The sequence below is a fragment of the Miniopterus schreibersii genome, assembly GCF_964146895.1.
Source record: "Miniopterus schreibersii genome assembly, chromosome: 18".
Lineage (NCBI taxonomy): Eukaryota > Metazoa > Chordata > Mammalia > Chiroptera > Miniopteridae > Miniopterus > Miniopterus schreibersii.
Window position 1 is genome coordinate 19436389 of NC_138121.1, and position 20893 is coordinate 19457281.

The window sequence follows — 20893 nt, forward strand, 5'->3', positions numbered from 1 at the left end:
CACTTCCCAAAATTAGGGATTGCCCCCTCCAAATAGTCTCAAACCCTGACTTAGCAACTGGTTACAGCTCAGTTGATAAAATCCTGTATATTCCTCACCTTTTTCTCTTGCAACTACACTGATTCAGGTTCAGAAGCTAACAACATCTGATCTGTAAATATGATGTTCACCAGACACAGTTGTAATTTTCCAGCCTGTGGTTTCCACATGCCATGTGGATTCCACCAAAAACTCACATTTACTTGGGGCTGGACCAGGGGACTTTTGCCAAAGAGCTAACAAAAGCTCCAAGGTCTTTGAGCAGAGCCCTGGCAAAGCAAGGCTGCTGGTGAGTAACTTGGAGAAATGTGTGCCACCTCTGCCCTCCCCATTCTTTCCCTTTCCAAACCCTTCCCCTCTAAAAAGCCACATGCAGCCTCCATTTTGAACATTTTAATTAGAAAGTTATAAAACATCATGGTTTTTTATACAAATTTTGCATTAAAGCAATTTAATAAAATGCAATGTTTATACACCTTTAGCTGTCTTTCCATATCTCATTACCTTTTTGTAATTCAGAAAATTCAGCAACAAATTTTCATTTAGGCATATAAATAAGCAGCCCTAAATTTTAAAAGAAAAACCAGAGGGGCCAGTGTTAGGATATCTGAATACTGCAAAACAGCTTTGTTTCCAAAACCTTTATTTTGGTCAGCCTGAAAGAAAAGGTGCTTTGGAAATAAGAACTGAATCTCTAAGGTAAGCTGAGGCACACGCCAAAGAGTATGTTTGAGCATGGGTCACAATGGACCCATCCTTCCAGTACCAATGATGTCTCTGGATCATAAAGCAGATCCATCTGTCCTTTGAGGAAACTGCATGTTTTCTCAGGATGAAACAGAGAATCAGTCTTCTGTTTGTAACAAAGACCTGCTCCGGCACTCTTCCCCTGCAGACACTCGCTTGGTCACGAGGGTAATCTGGCTGGACTGCTTGCCACTCTGCTATTGGCCAAGCTGGACGGGCGGCCCGGCCTAGCACCCTCACTCCCCTCTCACGTCTCCTGTGTGTGCTCCCCAAGGCTGTCTGCTCTGATGGGCACCCTTGTTCCCTTAGTCAAGGGAAATACAAGCAGCTGGGCTTCCCGCTAGCCCTCCAAATAAACTCTGTGGTTGTCGGGCAGGGAGCCAAGACCAACAACAGGTCCTCTGTCACCCATGTCCTTTTCAGGAAGGGGGAGAGGCTGTCGAGAAGGAGTGGCAAGTGTCCAGGCTTTTGGGTGAGGACCAGAGAGGAAAAAAAACTCTGTTGTTACAATCCTTACTCCCTCCACTGTTGCTGAGAGGATTGTGAATGAAAACAGCACTTCTGACTTCAGCCTGCTGTTCCAGGGGTACAGACAGAGGGCAAAAGGCAGGGCAAAGAGCCAGCCACATTAGGGCAGGACAAAGGGCTTTTCAGCTGAGCTGATGACAGTCGATGTCTGTTAAGACTGAGGGCAGGTGGACGCTCCTAGTGTCCTCAAGTTGCCTACCCTCACGTGCATGCACACACGTGTTCTTGAGCATGCACTCTTTCCCCCCTCCCCCAATTCTCCAGTTAAAGGTCTCTCAGTTCTGGAAATCAAAGTTCTGAATGAGAAATTTAGGTGCCCAAGAGTGGAAAGTGCTAGTGACTTGCATATCTGTCATGAGAGCCCTGAAGAGAGCAAAAAGTGGTTTACAATAGGGGGAAGAAATGCATAGCATGTTTCTCAGTTCAAGGGAGCAAAAGTCTTTGCTTGACTAGAGTTGGAACTCTTTCCAAACTGATTGTAGTTTTCTCCTGAAATTCAAGTCTGAGGCAAAGGAAAAAAGGGGGTAGCAAATTATAGCCTTCAGGAACCCTCAGACCTTTCCACAGACTATTCTCTGATGACTTTGGTAGGCACTTAGAAGATACGGAATTTGTGTAGAGAAAAATTAGAAAGAACTCTTCTTTGTCACTGGTTGGAAAAACACACATGCTGACACGTGTCCATGGGCCCTTTTCAGAAGTGTCCTAAGATAGCAGTTCTCAGAAGACAATATGAGGTAGCCAGGGTCCTGCTTAGAGTTTTCAGTCATGGTCTTCTTTATGATAAGTGCTCCTTATAGAGTTCTCCCTGGGGCATTGCTGTCACAGGGATTGTGGTGAACACCTGATTTTGAAACACAAATCTTTTGATTCTTTCAAATACCCAGAGGAAGATAAGTAGGATACTGACATACTGGATCCAGGCAAACTTTATAATTTCCCAGAATCCTGGTAGATAAGTATACACAGTTAAGGAATCTCAGATGACATTTTCTAAGTAAATGTTAAGCTAAAGTTTAGACAGGATATGGAAAAAATATTTCAAATACCTTTAAGATAAAAGGGATAATAAAAGATTATTAGGACATAAATATGGATGATTCTGACCTAGAAGAATTGCTCATAAAGAAATAAAAACAGGAAATGAATTCCCCCCCACCACCATGAACAGCAGGCAGAGTTGTTTGTGTGGGGCTACAAATACTGCAGCAATTTCCAGTCTAAGGCTTCCCACATCTGTTATTTCTTGACACGAGTAAGGAATCCTTTTTCTTTTTTGAAACTGAGCTATATATATATATAAAAGAAAGAAACTGAGCTACAGTTGGCTCCTTAACAGAAAGGATATGAAATGACTTCCACAGGGTATCGGATGACAGCATTAATCACAAATGGAGCTTCGGCAGCCCTTCCTACCAGCCAGATGGGGTTGGGGTCGGTCAGGATGGTGGTTACTGCAATACAATGAAGAATTAATCCATGAATGCTTTTTGGCAATAAAATATTGAGGGCTATGAAAATACTCTTTTGACTTCTCAGGCAAATTCTGTACTTCAGAATTATCTCAAAGAAATGATTCAAAAGGAAAGTGAAATTGAATGTGCAAAGTTGCTCACACTTTGTTAAAATACTTGTCAAAACACTTATGTTAAAAAATGTGATAACAGTCTGTGTGCTCTTCCATAGTTGTTGAGTGGCTAAGCAAAGGAATACTAAGGTACCATGAAAAATAACACCAATTAAAACTCTGTAGTGAAGCTCAGCTGGTTGAGCACTGTCCCACACACCAGGAGGTTGCTGGTTTGATCCCCAGTCAGGGCACAAGCCCAGGTTGACGGCTCAATCCCCAGTAGGGGGAGTGCAGGAGGCAGCTGATTCTCTGTCATTGGTGTTTCTATCTCTCTTTCCCTCTCTCTTCCTCTCTCTCTAAAAAAAATCAATAAAAACATATCTTAAAAAAACAAAACTCTGTTACTGCATGGGAAAATACTTATATTACAAAGTAAATAGAAATAAACCAGATCCTAAAGTGTCTCTAAACTATGACAGCAACTATATGAAAAGGTTGCATATAGACAAAGACTGGAAGGAATAAAAAACGCAAAAACTTGATTTGTAGTTTTTCAGTTTAGTTTCAATGTTTTTTAGTTTTAAATTTTCTTTATTTTTAGAATAATGCCATTAGTGTACTACATAAAATCAGGAAGGAATACTGGAATTGCAGTCCCCCTACTTGTTTTTTTTAATTTATCTTTATTGTTGGAAGTATTACAGATGTCTCCTCCACCACAACTTGTTAAATGTCTGCGTGTAGTATCCATTATGTCTGGTTGCCAAGCAATACTTCAGGTGCTTTGAGAGAAAACCTCATACCACCAACCAGCCAAACATGCCAAGTCAAGCACATGGGATGGCCTAAGAGTCTCACCTCTGTAAGAAACAGACACACTCTGCCTTATAGCCAATACCTTGGGCATACTGCATCTAATTCTCCTAATTCAATTGCTGATATGGGGTAAGTCACTCACATTCCCTATTTCCATCTGAAAACTACTGACAGTAATTTGTCTTTGGCTTATTTTACAAGTGTGGTAAATAGAGCACCTCAATTAAACTTACATTTTGAAAAAAGAAACCCATCAAACCGGTGGTGGGATAAATATGGCAATTAGTCGGTACTAACCTGATGGGTCACAGAAGTGCGTGGGGGGAGGTAGGTTGTGGGTCTTTAGGTCAGGACTAAAAGGACAAATCCTGGGTGGCCTGTTGGCCTCCGTCACTGAGCATTCACTGGTTTTCACATTCTCATCATGACAAGGGCTCCAATTCTCTTTCTCTCCAAAGCCCCCGCTAACCTGGAAAGCCCTTGAGAGGCACCTTAGTGAAATGTACTCACTGTTCCTTTCCTGATACGCAGCAACAATGTGGGTGAGGTCATAGTCATAGGCAAAAGGGCTGGTCCCGTTGATGACAGACACCTGGGAAACAGCAGGAGGGCCTGGTGTGAGCACTGGAACAGCTTCTTCTCTGGTCTTTCAGTTATCCTGCCCACCCAGGCTGATCTCAGAGACCACCTTCTACCTAGTTCCTGGTGGCCTATTCCAGTATCAGTAATCTTTTCTTCAAGGATGAATGAACTCTCTTGCAATAATTTATTTACTCTCAATCTTTCCCCTTATGTGATGGAAACAAGGGGTCAACATCCACCTTTTATTGGTTTTAAAGCTATTTATAAAATACCTCTCTCTACTCCAATGGGAGAAATAATTCCTTTAATTTTTAAAAATAGATCATACCTTCAACTCCTTTGTTTTTTCTTGCTCCTCTCTGGATGATTTCTAGTTTATCTCTTTCAAATGTAGATTTGGAAAAAGTGCAAATAGTAAGCATATCCCCTGAAGGCAAGGAAATGGCTTCTTGCCTTCTAGTATCATATTCCTCTAGTATCATATTGATATAAACCTTCAAATAAAATGTGCTATAGGTTTCTAGGTGAAGGCAGGACCCAAATGCTGAAGACTTAGGGGAGGTATTAAAAAATGTAAAAAAAAAAATTCCTTATCAACATGGCAACAAAGAAACTTCCTGAACTGACCTCCCACTGACACACTGAATCTACAGCTTACACGTGGAGCAATTCCCTCTGAAAGAAATCCAGAAACTAGTTGAGTGACTATTACACATTGAGCAAATGAGAAAATACCCACATCACCCACACTGAAACAATCTTAGCACAGCCTCAACTACTGGGAGCCACTAAGAACAAAGCAGGCAGCTTGGACAATGACAAAGGTTTGACAGCAACGAAGAACTCTGGCTTGGCTGATTGATAAGATTCATTTCCTACATGAGTCCGTCAAGATTAGGAAAGGGGATGTTTTATCTAATGCACAGAAACCAACACAGTCAAGGAAAATAAAGAAGTAGAGGAATATGTTTCAAACAAAAGAAGAAGATAAAACTCCAGAGATAGACTTTAATAAAATGTTGATAAATGACTTATCTGCAAAAGTTCAAAATATCAGTCACAAAGATGCTCAGAGGTCAGGAGAACAAGACATGAACAAAGTAAAAAAGGACACTATAAGGAAATCACAAGCAAACATTCCTGATGAACACAGATGCAAAAATCCTCAACAAAACATTAGCTAACCAAATTCAATAGTACATTAAAAGGATCAGACAACATGGTCAAGTGGGATTTATTCCAAGGATGTAAGGATGGTTCAACATCCACAAATCAATAGATGTGATACACCACATTAACAAAATGAATGATAAAAATCATCTCAGTAAATGCAGAAAAAGCATTTGACAAAATGCAACATCCATTCATGGAGAAAGAAAAAAAACTCTCAACAAAGTGGGTACAGAGGGAACATACCTCAATATAATAAAGCACATATATGACAGACCCACAGCTAACATCATCCTCAATGGTGAAAAGCTGAAAGTTTTTCCTCTAAGATCAGGAAAAAGACCAGGATGTCCACACTCACCGCTCTTATTCAACACCGTACAGGAAGTCCCAGCCAGAGCAATTAGGCAGGAAAAAGAAATAAGTCATCCAAATTGGAAAGGAAGAAGTAGAATTGTCTCTATTGGCATATGACACAATATAGAACACTCTAAAGATTCCACACAAAAAACTGTTAGAACTTATAAATGAATCGGTAAAGTTGCAGGATACAAAATCAATATACAAAAATCATTTGCATTTCTGTACACTAACAATGAAATATTAGAAAGAGAAATTACAAAAACAATCCCATTACACTGCATCAAAAAGTATATAAAATATGTAGAAATAAATTTAACCAAGGAGGTGAAAGATCTGCACACTGAAAACTATGACATTGATAAAAGAAACTGAAGGCACAAATTAATGGAAAGGTATTCTGTGTTCATGTGTTAAAAAGAATTAATGCTGTTAAAAAGTCCATACTACCCAAAGCTATCTACAGACTCTGTGGAATCCCTATCAAAATTCCAGTGGCATTTTTCACAGATGTAGAAAAAACAATCCTAAAGTTTGTACGGAATCACAAAAGACCCCAAACAGCCAAAGCAATCTTGAGAAAGAACAGAGCTGAAGGCGTCAAACTTCCGGACTGAAACTATTACAGGCTGCTGGGGCGATAGGCCGGCTTTTCTCCGCTAGCAGCGGATAAAGTGTACCGGGGGCCAAGAGCTACATAGTAGCGCCAGGCGCCAGGAGCGTGAGCTAGACGCCAACACGTCGCGTCGGGGGTGGGGTGGGGGGGTCGTTGTGTCGTGAAAACAACGCTGGGAGCCGTCTCCCTGACAGCAGGTAAACGCTTTAGCCCCAGGTGGGCTCACTGGCTGCCTGGCTAGTCTCGGTTCATGCCTAGCCCTTTCCTCCCTGGACCTGACACCAAGCAGCAACACTGAGCCAACCACCGCTGCGGGCAATGGCAGCCTCACTGGCCTCGGTTTCTCAGAGCTCGCAACGGCCCATAAAGGGGATCCTGAAGAACAAGAGCTCTACAGTTTCCTCTCCGGCAGCCTCGGCAGAACAGCAGCCGTCCAGGAGTGTCGACGAGATGAATAAAAAATCCCAGAGGTGGGATGAAATGAATATCCTGGTGACATATTATCCAACCGAAGAAGACTATGGTTTAATTAATGTACAAGAACCAAGCACTCCGGACCACAGTAGGGTAGGTGACGATGAAGATGCATTGAGTGATTCAGAAACCATTGAAGGCCTGACCCCAGACATGTTAACTACGGAATTAGTTGCTGAAGGCGCGAAGCCAAACTACGGGGTTTGTGAAAAAGTGAGCGCTGTAGATGAAGACAATGATCTCTCAACTGAAGAACAAGGTAAACAGTCTTTACTGAGTGCCTGCTGTTTATTCTTTTTCAAGTGCTCTGTAGGAAGTGGGCAGGGGGAAGAAAAGTCCCAGCTTCAGGGAACTTCCAGACGGGCTGAAGGAAAAAAGCGACAGTTTGAAATGAAAAGGAAGCTTTATGACAATGAAGGACTGCATATTAAGCTAGCTAAGCAATTAATTTCCAAAGACCTAAACGAGGAAGAGGAAGAGGAAGAAGTTTCAAAGACTGCAGATGGAGAAAGTATGAATATGGAAGAATCGAATCAAGGATCTGCAGGTGACCAACTGCAAAACAAATCACCGAGTTCATAGAAGAGGTCTGGTTCAACACTAATTGTCTGATACAAACCTGTGACTGTATTATACTGCTTCTTGTTCTCTACAGTTCCTAACTTAAGTACCCAAATGCATACCAGTTATTATATGTTGCCAAGAATTAAATAACTTTAGAGACTAATTAGACTGAAAATGCCTAATTGATACATATATTCTTGTGCCTAGTACTTCACCACAAATACAGCATAGTATCATCTGTCCAAAACTGCATTACTTTTGTAAGAACACTGGTTAATTTGTATAAGATATTATATAGCATTTTATGTTTTAGAGGTTAAACAATATCTTGGGGAAAGGAGGGGATCTAATTTATTTTCTTGACTTCCAGATGTAATAGCTCTTATAAAAATTTTTTTTAAAATCAAAATCCAATTGGAACAACAGATTACATAGGCTGATAAATATTCAGTCTGAAAAGTATTTTAACACGTCTCAACTTGATTTATCTGTTTAATTGAAAAGGATTATTATAGGAGTCACTGTGGCCTTTTATGGCCTACTACACCTTTTTTTTCCATTGCTTTTTCAGAGAGAGTGGAAGGGGAGGAGAGAGGGAGAGAGAGAGAGAAACATCAATGTGAGAGAGACACATAGATTGGTTGCCTCCTGCATGCACAAGGCGAGGGATTAAGCCTGCAACCGAGGTAGGCGCCCTTGTCAGGAATGGAACCTGGGACCCTTCAGTCCTGGGGTAGAGGTTCTAACCACTGAACAAACTGGCTAGGGCTGGCCTACTATCTTTAAAATTCTGTACAGTGGTAGTTAAGAACACAGTCTCTGGCCTGGCCGGGCGTGGATCAGCGGTTGAGCATCAACCTAGGATCCTAGGCGATCGGGGTTCGATTCCCGGACAGGGCACATGCCCAGTTATGGGCTCGATCAATGACTCATCATTGATGTTTCTATGTCTCTCTCTCCCCTCCTTTCCTCTCTCTGAAATCAATAAAGTTATATTAAAAAAAAAAAAAAATTAAAAATAAAACTACCATACGATCCTGAAATCCCACTTCTGGGCATATATCCAAAGGAAAGGAAAACAGGATATTGAAGAGATATCTGTATTCCCATGTTCACTGCAGCATCATTTACAATAGCCAAGATATGGAAACAACCTAAGTGTCTGTCGATGGATAAATGGATAAAGAAGATGTGATATATAAGTAAAATTATTCAGACATGAAAAAGGAGACCCTGTCATTTGCAGCAACATGGATGGGCCTTAAAAGCAGTATGCTAAGTGAAATAAACCAGATAAAGATAAATACTGCATGGTATCACTTATATGTGGAATCTAAATTAAAAAATCAAACTCATAGAAACAGAGTAGAAAATTGGTTGCCAGGGACTGGGAGCTGGGGGCAATAGGGAGAGGGTAAAAATACAAAGTTTTAGCTATAAAATGAACAGAGTCTGAGGATCTAACGTATAACATGATGACTATAGTTAATAATACTATACTGTGTAATTGAAATTTGCTAAGAGGGTAGAACTTAAATGTTCACATACATACACAAAAAAGATAAATATGTGTGGTGATGGATGTGTTAACTGATAGGAATCCTTTCACAATGTGTACATCTGTCATGATATATACTTTAAATAGCTTACAGTTTTGTCAATTATACTTCAATAAAGCTGAAAAAAAACCCAGCAAAGACCATTTCCAAGCCAAAAAAAGTGCCATATTAAGTTTATATTTTATAGTCCTCCCTTTTTTTTTTTTTTTTTAACTTGCATTGATTATAGCTAGGGTGACCATAAATCCTAGTTTGTCTGGAACAGTCCTATAATAACTGATAATGTCCCTCTTTCCTTTTCAAAAGTAGCCTAGCCCAACTTATATGCCCCCCCTTGGGATATAATAAAGGTTAGTAGTAATGAGTGTTTACATGAATGAGTTCTGGCCTCAGACAGACAATTCATGGCTCTGTTACTTTCATGCTGTGGGACTTTGGAAAAAATTAATTAATCCCTGTAAGTCCCAGTTTCCTCAAGTGTAAAATGAGTTCATTCTTTCAACAAATATGAGTTCTTACAATGTGGCAGACACTGTTTTAGGCACTACAGTGAAAGTACAGATGTTAGTGCTTTTACTATTGGAGACAGCAAATAAACAGAAAACATATCTTTAACATTTCAGGTGGAAGTAAACCTAGGTGAGGGATGATGGAGAGAGAGGGGAATGCTATTTTAGAAAAAAGTGTCAGGGCCCTAGTCAGTTGTCTCAGTGGTTAGAGCATCAGCCCACAGACTGAAGGGTCCCGGGTTCAATTCCTGCCAAAGGCACAGACCTTGGTTGCAGGCTTGATCCCCTGCACTGGTCGAGGTGCGTGTGGGAGGCAACCAATCGATGTGTCAATCACTCTCTCCCTTCTACTCTCTCTGAAAAGTAATGGAAAAAATATCCTCATGTGAGCATAAAATTCAATGAAATTAAATTAATTAAATTAGCCTGGCCGGGTGTGGCTCAGTGGTTAAGCGTCGACCTAGGATCCAGGCAATCAGGGTTGGATTCCCAGTCAGGGCACATGCCCGGGTTGCGGGCTGCAGCCGATCAATGACTCTCTCATCATTGATGTTTCCATCTCTCTCTCCCTCTCCTTTCCTCTCTCTGAAATCAATAAAGATATATTTTTAAAAATAAATGAATAAATAAATAAATAAATAAAATAAAATAAAAATAAATAAAATAAAATGAAATGAAATGAAATAAAATAAAATAAAATAATAAAATAAAATAAAATAAAATAAAATAAAATAAAATAAAATAAAATAAAATAAAAGTTTTGCCCAGCCAGCCTGGCTCAGCAGTTGAGCATCAACCTATGATCCAGGAGATCTCGGTTCATTCCCAGTCAGGGCACATGCCCCTGTTATGGGCTTGATCCCAAGCAGGGGACATGCAGGAGGCAGCCAATCAATGACTCTCTCTCATCATTGATGTTTCTCTGTTGCCCTCTCCCTTTCTTTCTGAAATCAATAGAAATATACTTAAAAAAAGAAAAAGAAAAAAAAAAAGTGTCAGGGAAGGACTGTGTTCAGAGACATTTGAACAGGAAACTGAATGGAGTGGTAGAATAGGCTATGTGCATATTTGGCAGAGGGAAAGGCAAGTGCAAAAGCCCTGAGGCAGAAGCAGCGTTATAGGTTTGAAGAATTGCACAAAGACCAGTATGGCTAGAAAGGAGCAAGGGGAACAATGATTGAGCAAGCAGCTGGAGAGCTGGGAAATGGCTGGGTAGGCATCTCCCAAGGACGCTGTGATGATTAAACAAGATGATATATTTAAACCTCTTAACTCAGGGCTGATATATATTATGTGCTCAAGAATCAGCTATTATTATTTTTGAAATGTTTTACATGAACTGAAAAAAATCACTTAGAATATGATGTGTGTGTATGTGTGTATTCAAACGCAATAAAGAATTTGTTTCTTAGGTTGAAAACAGATTTTTTTCTCCCTTTCTAGATGTAAATACAGGCAAATCTATCTCCATATTTTGAAAGAATTCATGGCAGGAATTCCTCAGAAATCCTCTTCCATGCCCCTACACTTCCTCTTTTCCCTCTTCAAAGAACTGGTAAATACTAATATATACAAACAAAGGAGATGGACAAGGAAAAGCATCCTTACATTGTATCGAACATCTAGGCCATCGTAGCTTAGGGGCTGCTTCTGCTGAAGCCTCAGGTCTCCATTCACATATAGCTGGGACCCAGGAATAGCGAAGGACGACTGAAGAAATGCCATGCTCTGCATCACAAATGTTGACATCCTCTGAAATAATTAGAGGGAGAGACAATACCAGCTTCATTCAGATCTTAAGGGCTCTGGGTTCTAAACATCACCCGTCTATAGTTGAAGTCTGATGGTCCCTCATATCATGGCTTAGCCATGCAGGAAGAACTCTGCCCAGAACCCTTTGAGCTGCTAATAGCTTGTATAAATTAATATGGCCCTAATGAAAAACATTTGATCTGGCCCTGCCTGGCATGGCTCAATGGTTAGAGTGTCGGCCTGCACAACTGAGGGTTGTAGCTTCCATTACCGGTCAAGGGCGTGTACCTGGGTTGCAGGTCAAATCCCTGCCCCCAGTTGGGTTGCATATGGGAGGCAACCAGTGGATGTGTCTCTGTCACATCGATGTTTCTCTCTCTCTCCCTCCCACCCTCTCCCTTCCACTCTCTAAAATCAATGGCGGGGGGGGGGGGGGGGAAATCCTTGGGTAAGGATTAACAAAACAAAAAAAAAAGGGAAAAACATTTGATCTGCCTAAGTTAAATTCCAAACTACACCTCAGAAAAGAGCCTTTTTCTAGTGTGAGTTTTCTTAGAAACCAGAAAGAGGTCTCTGTTCCATTAAAATACAAAAGGGAGAGGACAGGCTTCCCTCGGGAATTGACTCACGTGCAATTGGTAGGAGAAAGTCAAGATGAGTTGCACACCGACAACATGCTCCGTAGACTGCAGGGGAAGCTCCAGTTTAAAATGTAACATGTCCATTTTCCCATCCTGGTTCTTGTCTTCTTCTCTAGCCTAGGAAACCCAAAGAGATCCAGTGACCTTGGTCCTTATTAAGTCAGGAAGAATCCATATCACTGTTGTACATACACAATGACCCACTGTTCTGCTATACACAGGTATTACCTTCCTCACCAAAAGAAAAAGAGAAAAATAAATAGGTATAAGGGATGAAAACTGGAGAAAGAGATGCAATGTGCATGGCCCCTGAACTTCATACTTGTGCTTCTCAAATACTGAAGGGCCAAACTAAACAGGAATTTGAAGTAGCAATAACAATAAACATCTGGATGGCATTTTTCTTTTTCGGTTGTCTCATTTGATCTTTTTGTTTGTTTTGTTGCTGGCATCTTTCTTTTTTCATTTTTATATACATGCCTGAGTTTGTATGGAAAATTTAAATAGCACATCAGAATTATCTTCTACTTGTCTAGAAAAGAGACTAATACTAATTATTATGCATTCCCCAGAGTCAGCAGAAAAACATCAAGCTCTATATATACATCCTTTAACCACAAATGTCTTTGCTGCAGATTTTCAATGTTGGACCACATCTCATTATTGTCAGGACTTTAGAGCTGAGTGCATCTTTTAGTACCAATCAATAAAATGAAAAAGGAAGCTCTGGAAAATCAGTAAGTCGTTAAAACTACACAGATACTTTATAAATTATGAACATGAAAGTATGGAAAACAGATCTTAGGAGGGAAAAAGACAAATTACAGCTCATAAAAAAACACTGGTATCCAGTCTTGCCATCCACAGTCTTGCCTCATAGTGATCCTAAAAAGACTAGGAGGAAAGGATGGTTACCGAAATGTGATCACTGCTGACATGATTCCTTGGCACAACTTAATCTTGTTGCTACAACTGATCCTTTCCCAGTGTAGGTTCCCAGAAGGTTTTACTATGTTGTATCAACATTCCCATCTGAATTCTCCATCTACTGACTCATTTTTCTTTCCACCAATACCATTATGCAAGGAAGAGATTCTTTGTTCTTTTTCAGGCTAATAAGGTCGTTAGAGATGGAGATATCTCAGTTTTCAGAAACTTTCAATTGTTTCTTTCCTCCTAGACAATAATGTCCTTATCCTAGGCCTTGTTATAGAGAAACCTGCCCTCTGTTTTCTGTTGGATACTGTCTTGTTCTATCAGCTTCACAGGTGCAGCAGAGGGATATCTGTTACCAGCACTGACGATCAAGTTACTGAGGCAATTATGTATTAGTTATTATGATTAGGATAGAAAAGAGGCTGCCTTGTCTTTCTCTGAATCTTCTTCAGTTGGTATCTGGGAAAACTTGGAAGACAAAGTCGGGTTAACTCTCTGGAGTGGATCTATGCCTTCTGGGTCCTTAGGATTAAACAGGAAGACAAAGACCAAATGTCTCAACTTGCAAGGGAGGATAGTGGCCAGGAGGGAATTGCCAGAATACACACTCCAACACAGTGTGGGAGGGAGAGAAAAGCAATTCATTTGATCTTTAAAATAAGTCTAGGTAAGCAGAGCAAGTATTATCTCCATTGTATAGATGAGAAAAGGCTCAGGGAGGTGAAGGGATTTATTGGGTACAGCTAGTAATGGTAAAGACAGCATTTGAAACGACATCTCTGACTTCAAATCTGGTTCTTTCCAGGGCTAAAATGTCCAGACAAAACAAAAACAAAAACCCAAAACAACTCAAGAAGATGTTGGGTAGGACAAATATTTTTGCAAAAGCCAGTACTGAAAGTATGAGTGTAAGTCTGTATATTTGTTTGTGCACACACTTTTACTCCAGGTTCAGAGAGGACAGCTATCTGGCATAGTACCATAATTAATGTCTACTTGTTAAGTTCACTCATTAATCTGTCAAGTATTTTTGAGGGCTTACTATGTGTCAGGCACTATTTCAGATGTGAGGAATATAATGGCAAACAATATAGACCAAGAGCCCACCCCCCACAATGGAGCTTACATTCCCAGCCAGGAAGGCAGACAATAAATCAATAAACAAGTAAATACATATCAATATTAGGTAATGATAAGTGCCACAAAGAAAATGAAGCAATCTAAAATTAGAGAATCACCAGGGTAAATTTTTTTACAGAAAAAAATCAGGAAGACCTGGCTGCTGGAAACCTGAATGAAGTGAGGTGAAAAGGCACGGAAATATCTGTGGGAAGTGATCCAGGCTAACAAAGTGAACATGCACTGAGTAAAAGTGGGGCAGTGTTCAAGGGAGTGTTACCAGGCCAATGCAGCTGAGCAGAGGAGAGAGATGGAGAGTCATGGATGAAGAGAGCCAAGAGAAAGCCATGGGGATAAGAGATGATGCAAATGGTGCATCTCCCACAATGACCTGTCACCAAGTTAGAATCTCACTCCCCTAAGACTGGCAAGGTAGGCTACATTTCTATGCTACCACTTGGAACAATAATGAAATGAATTATTTAATTCCATTTAGTTAAAATCAATCTTTACACATGTGCAACAGCTATAAAGGCAGGCATTCAAAGAACTAATACTTCTTTAACACAAGTTCAAGGTTATTATCTAAACCAAATTGTGTGACTAAGATAATTCATACATCAAATCATCTTATTTCTATATGTACAATTTGGAACAATGCTTATATCCACTGATTTATTGTTCCACTTGATCCCACTGCATACCCAAGGGATATTCTTATTAATAACAGTAGTAATTAGAGAGGTAGGTACTATCATGTTCTTTATATAGTTACACTGAGGCTGAGAGAGGCTATGGAACCCAATGACAGAATTGGGACTAGCATTTAGGTTTGCTGACTCCTGATTCAGTGCTCCTTCTATAATAGCTCACAAGAACCCTAACTTCAAAGATTTCTGGTGGTTAAAGGAAGGTAATCCTTTCCAGATATATGTGAAATCAATACTAATATACTAGATAGGATAAATATAGGCATCACTGGACTTAGTCAGTGCATATCAGTCTACCTGTATCAATCAGGAAAACAGAATCTAAACAGTTATTTTAACAGAGGGAATTTAGCATAGGGGATAATTAGTAACATAGGTATTAGAGAACTAAAAAAGCAAAAAGGGAATGCTGTGATAACACAGAGAGGGTAACTGTAGAAAGCAGCTCCCATGCCTGGAGCTGGAGAAGGAAGGGAAGAGACTGGCATTACCTCAAGGAGCTGAGACTTAGACCTAAAGAGGGGAGTGCTGCCCAGCTGGCACTGGTACCTCCAGAGCTTGGAGAAGGAACCCACTAGAGGGAATCAATCAATAAGGCTGGGTGAAAGACTTACTCCTGGGGTGTGTGTATCACCCCAGCAATGGTTCTTCACCTTGGCAGTGGCAACTGGTTGAGTTTCCAGTTTTTTCCTACTCCCAGAACAAGGTTCATCATGCCTCCTACTGGCAGAACCTAACAGGGAGTCAGTGGGCAGAGGAGACTGTGGTTTTCAGAATCTCAGTGTAATCATCACAAAGCAGAGGATAAGAGGGTGGATTTGGAGCTGAGACAAGACCTAAAAACAACACATCATCTGACTGTAAGAGCTGTTATAAATTTAAGGAGTGAAATTGTTTCCAAATGCCCTGACTTGCAATATTTTCCCCATCAAGGATTCTACAGTATCTCATGGTTTGTTTTCATTCTTTCGAAGCATATTCTTTTATTAAAGGTTAATTTCCTACTTTATACCAGTGTTCATATTACCATATATTTGTCATCACTGTGCTCCTTTTTTTCTTCTTTGTGTTGAAGATACTCTTTGGCATCAGTCTTTGGGTCTCCTGCAAAGTAGGGATCACTACTTCAGGGCTCCTAGACTCATCAAATCCTTACTACCTACCCTGGCTGGTGTTTCTCAGTGGTTAGAGCATCTGCCCACTCACGGAAGGGTCACAGGTTTGATTCCCGGTCAAGGGCAGGTACCTGGGTTGCAGGTTTGATTCCCTGCCCTGGTCCGGGCGCATGTGGGAGGCAACAAATCGATGTGTCTCTCTCACATCAATGTCTCTCTCTCCCTTCCTCTTCCACTGTCTTTAAAAAAATCAATGGGAAAAATATCCTTGGGTGTGGACTAACAACAACAACAACAAAAATCCTTGCTACCTGTATTTCAGTGAATCTAAGATACCATCAATTATAAAATACACCATTACTTTATGTACCAGTAAGAAAGGAAACATCATTGATCAGCTGCCTCCTGCACTCCCCCTACTAGGAATCGAGCCTGAAACCTGGCCATGTGCCCTGACTGGGAATCGAACTGGTGATCTCTTGGTTCATGGGCGGACGCTCAACCACTAAACCACACTGGTCAGGCTGAAAGAGCTTTTAGACTTAGACATATTTACATCAGATATCATACTTATGCACACAGAAAATTATAAGCAAAATAAATTGATCTAGGAATTCCTAAAACTTCATGTCATGATTCTTTCGAATCACTATTGACTCAATGATACTTTCCTATGCAATTTCATCCTTTGCACCATCACGCACAATGGTGATAAAGCACTTTAAAAACAACTCATATAGGGAACTAAAATCCATTGGTCTGGGCTCTTGCATAAGCTTTAAAATCCCATGGACCTAGCCTATTTTGAAATGCCTCTTGAATCTTCCCTCTACCCACTCCATGTGGCTCTTAGGGGTTAAAAAAATGTTTTACTATCTTCCTATTTTGTCATTTATATCTCAATAAAGCTGAAAACAACAACAACAGTGTTTTACTACTGCTTCTTGGGTTTTCTTTCACATTGCCGATGTCCATTCTGCAACGTTCAGCGCTGGCATTTTTGACGTTTGCACATGCGTAGGCAATGAGGACTACATCAAGCCTGTTCCCTGGCCAACAGCCACTGTATGATACCACAGACAGGAAGACACGCTCTGATTTCGGATATGTAAAAAAATAAGGTGCCTCAGATGCATGGATTCTCCACTCATCTTCCTGAGTCCTCCTATAGCCTTCAGCCCCCACATTCTCTGGGTCTACAGATGCCTTGAAGAGCCACATCAGGCTCAGTGAGGGAAAAGGTCTATCTGTGCTTTTTTTTCTTTCATTTGAAACAAGAAACTCAACTTTTAAAGCATTAAAAACACGGACTTTCAGGAAATAGTTAAAAACAAAAACGAGCAAGCAAACAAATAAAAAAACACACATAGAAACTTGAGAGACGCTGTCCAAAACAAGAAACAAGGTCATTTCTGACTTCTGAGGCATTTTCCCAAATGAGCAAGGGAAAAATCACCTCCCAGACTTTGATCAAACCTTCATCTAAAACCACTGCTTCCTTGGCTTCCTGGGCAGCTTCTTGGATGGGCTGTAGTCAGTCTAGGTTTATGTTCAGAGCTAGAAAAGTAAAGTATTTTGTTGCAATAAGGGTTAAGGGTATAAGATATGGAATAAGAAATCCTTAAGCTCAGCCAGGAAGGAAGCAAATCAGTTACTGAGAAAGACTGTAGAGGACAAGGTCATAAATTACTTATGGACACTGGCCTAGAATGGAGGGGGGCGGGGCAAGACAGAAAAATTAGCAGCTTTGGTTTTGTGTTTTACAGCATAAAAATTACCCAATACTGAAGAGGATTAATATTTCTGGGCACCATAGAAATAAGAGGTAGTTTTGCAGGCGTAAAATTGGAATACATTCACACACAACAGAAGCAGGGGGAATACGGGCAGTGCTCTCAAGGGAGTAGTTTCTGGTTACAGAGATAAGAGGCTATCTAGCGGTCCAACTGGGGAGTCAACCAGTTGTGGCAGATGAACAAGTGAAAAGAACAAGTAAAGGAAACCTAATGCTACATACTTGTTTTCAGGATTATTTTCCGTTTTTCATGATTACTTCTTAGACTTAAGTAACCAGAAGAGTATGATAGAGAGGAACATACAAATGTAAAAAACAAAACTGCTACTCAAAATTTAAGAGACAGGGAATGCTAATCTGAAGTACAACTAACAAGTTAAATGTTTGTTTGGAAAAAACACACCTTTTGTTTTCACTTCCAGAAAGGAAACCTGCACATGGGAGGTAAGCATATCTCCATACTAGCCTCTCATCAACAGACAGACACCCTTCCTCAGAAGCATTATAATCTCAAATAAGAATAAAAGTAGACATGTCATAATTAGTGAGGAGCTGTTGAAAGACATTTGTCTCCTACTCCAGTTCTATTTTTAAAACCAATTTAAAAGTCCTTGTTATTTAAAGACTCAAAGACTTCAACAATGTTTCTTACAAAACCCAGTGGGCTTCCACCCCCATGGCAAATGGTTTCATCTCATTTCAGGCATTCTCTGTTGACTTCCCAAGAGAAGTGATAGAGATTTTGTTTTCTTCCACCCATCACCCACCAGCACGGGATGCACACATGTGAGCAGACTCACACACACACACCTCTTCCCATCCCACCAATAGTTACTCTCATTTGACTATGTAAATCCTATTCACAACTCTGATGACCTTTCTCACTTTTTCCTTACTTTTTATTTCTCTGGAGTTAATAATTATTTTATTTGCGTGCTTAGTTTTCTACGTACCTACACGCTTTTAATATTCTATTGAAATCCCTCACAATTTGATATTTATTCAAAATCTTGTTCACTGCAATACTGTAACAGTGAAAAGGTGAAAACGGATCACCTATCCACCAACAGGGAACTGGTTAAATCCATTACAGTTGTTCTATATCATGAAAGACCTTGCAGATCTTCAAAAGAATAAATAAGGCTGATTAACAAGTATTGATACATGTAGGAAACTGAGCCTTTAATTTTATATCATTATATATAACGGTAGCTCTTTAATATTTTACAATAAGCATGCATTTTTATAACCGGAAATATAAAAGAAAATTTAAAGTAATCAGAAAAAAAGTAATCTGAATCCTATTTTGTCTGTAGTTTTTCATATAACTAATCAGATTTAATGTTTCCCCCCATTTTATTTAGTTGCTGGAAAAAAGTCTGAATTTTTTTTCAGCTACAGACGTTTGGCTTGCAGACCAATCACCTCAGAAATGTTTACAGAGATTCAACTTTGGGAGAAGGACAACCAGAATTTTCAATGCTTCTAAAGGAAAATGTTTTCATAAAATGAGCGGAAAGGGGGTGCCTGTAAAGGAACCTGAACCAAACACGAAGTTACTGGCAGTAAATGCTTCATTTTCATCCTGGAAGCTGCAGGATGGAGCGGCATCTGAGACAAGCCCCGGGAGGCGGGAGGGCCGGTCTGGGCGGGCCGCTTACCAATCAGGGTCCCGGCTTCCCGCGGCCGAGTCTGCGTAAAAATGCCCGCTCTTCCCGTCCCTAGTGTTCGGGTGCACAATCGCTGCTACACGACGGGGTGGTAACGAGAACACCGCTCGTCCTTCATGACTCATAAAGGGACTTTGGCGACCACCTTCCATCAGGCCAGGCCCACGGAAATGACGGGGCTAGAAACAGGCCGCCGCGGGCTTCTGGACTCCGGGTCCGGGAGCACGCGGACGGCAGCGGCTAACTTTCTCGGGGATGTGGGCAGTCTGGGGAAGTCGAATGAAACAAGATTTATTCCCCAGGAAGTTAAACATACGTTCAGGCCGCTGAGCCTGTGTACACAACTCACCGTGGGTTCGAGAACCCTTGAGACCGAAGCTGGGCTCCCCCGGGGCCGTGCCGCTCGCCCCCTCCCCCATGCCCCTCCCCGCGCCCCGGCCGGTGGGCAGCGAGGCCCCGTCAGGAACCACGCACCGAGACGAGCGGGATGCGCAGGTGATCCCCCTGCAGCCGGTTGAAGGCGGGGAACGTGCTCCAGGCGAGGAACCCGCCGCGCTCGGGTCCCAGCAGGGCCAGGAGCAGCACCTGGTGCTGGAAGCGCACGGTCGGCTGCTCCTCGTAGCTGCTCCGCTTCAGCCAAAACCCTGAGGTAAAAAAGGCGGGAAGGTGGAGGGGAAGAGGTCAGGGAGGCCGGCTGAGATGCGGCAGCAGCGGGTGAGGGGGCCTGTGGCGCGCACCGACCGGGGGAAGGCTCACCGTGGCTCCGGAAGGCCACCAGCAGCGGCGGGATGTACGTGAGCGCGGTGGCCAGCAGCAGGAACAGCGCGGCCTTGGAGCAGAGCCCCGCGCGGTAGCCACGCTCGACTGGTTGAGAGAAGAGCTCGTAAAGCGCCATGAGCACTGCGCGGAGGGCGTCCGCACGCCCCCGACCCCTTCGCGGTTGGGTAGGGATGAGCAAGTTTGGCTTCTCCTGGTTGCCATAGCCTTGGTCTCCAGGGCAACCGACGGCGCAAGGAAGGGAACCAATAACAAGGACGCGCGGCCTTGGTAGGGGTGGAGCTAAGGAGGGGCGGTGTCCACGGGGACGGTCGACCTCGCTCTCCATGTTTTCCAGAAGGCGGAGGGGTAGGTATTAGGTTTCTGAGCGCCCAAATCGTAGCTGTTGTGTTAATATTTGTGTAAAGTAAGATTTTCACGAAAGTTGACTCAAAGTAGATATTTCTGTGTCTTTCGTTAAGTATGAATCAACAGTTTTTATGTCCAACCAGTCCCAGCACATCCTACATTGAAGGAAAATACACAACATATATGTGTACGTGGTCTTGGATCTGGTCCTGGGCTAAGACCAAACTCAGGTCCCTTGGTCTCCAGATTTTCTATTGCTTTCACTATACTCCATAGCAGCATAGACACGGAAACAGGACACAAATCTACTGGTTCTTAGTGGGATAAAGAATAATTATTACACAGTTCTCTGTTATTGTTATCCTGTATTGGGTACAAGCTGGTCTGCCGGTTTTAGGGGAAGCTCTGGTCCTCCCCAAAGGTAACATTGGCTTATCACTGAATTGAATGCTCCCACCCCCTGCCCCAAACCAGTATTTCCAACATGGCAGATGGA

The 20893-nt window shown here is 41.6% G+C and overlaps 2 protein-coding genes across 2 annotated transcripts; one reads left to right on the top strand and one right to left on the bottom strand.

Annotated features, from left to right (window-relative positions):
- Positions 1 to 417: 417 nt before the first annotated feature.
- On the bottom strand, positions 418 to 20260 carry TMEM231 (transmembrane protein 231). Its single transcript, XM_081119379.1, has 7 exons — positions 20029 to 20260; positions 19747 to 19916; positions 11916 to 12044; positions 11143 to 11286; positions 4211 to 4292; positions 2663 to 2768; positions 418 to 2273 (listed from the first exon to the last, which is right to left on the bottom strand). The coding sequence occupies exons 1-7, from the start codon at positions 20165 to 20167 to the stop codon at positions 2093 to 2095; spliced, it is 951 nt and encodes a 316-aa protein (XP_080975505.1). The 5' UTR covers positions 20168 to 20260; the 3' UTR covers positions 418 to 2092.
- Positions 5327 to 7484, top strand: LOC308548207 (protein phosphatase inhibitor 2-like; the record flags this gene model as incomplete). The annotated part of the gene is made up of 2 exons (XM_081119380.1): positions 5327 to 7161; positions 7273 to 7484. Exons 1-2 carry the CDS (start codon positions 6747 to 6749, stop codon positions 7482 to 7484), a joined length of 627 nt encoding a protein of 208 aa, XP_080975506.1. The 5' UTR covers positions 5327 to 6746.
- Positions 20261 to 20893: the final 633 nt, after the last annotated feature.

Excerpts from the sequence above, each read along its gene's own strand:
- TMEM231 (XM_081119379.1), bottom strand. The coding sequence starts at position 20,167 with ATGGCGCTTTACGAGCTCTTCTCTCAACCAGTCGAGCGTGGCTACCGC. Across the intron at positions 19,917-20,028 it reads GGTGGCCTTCCGGAGCCACG|GGTTTTGGCTGAAGCGGAGC; the intron begins GTGAGCCTTCCC and ends TTTTTACCTCAG. Across the intron at positions 11,287-11,915 it reads CTTTCTCCTACCAATTGCAC|AGGATGTCAACATTTGTGAT; the intron begins GTGAGTCAATTC and ends TAATTATTTCAG.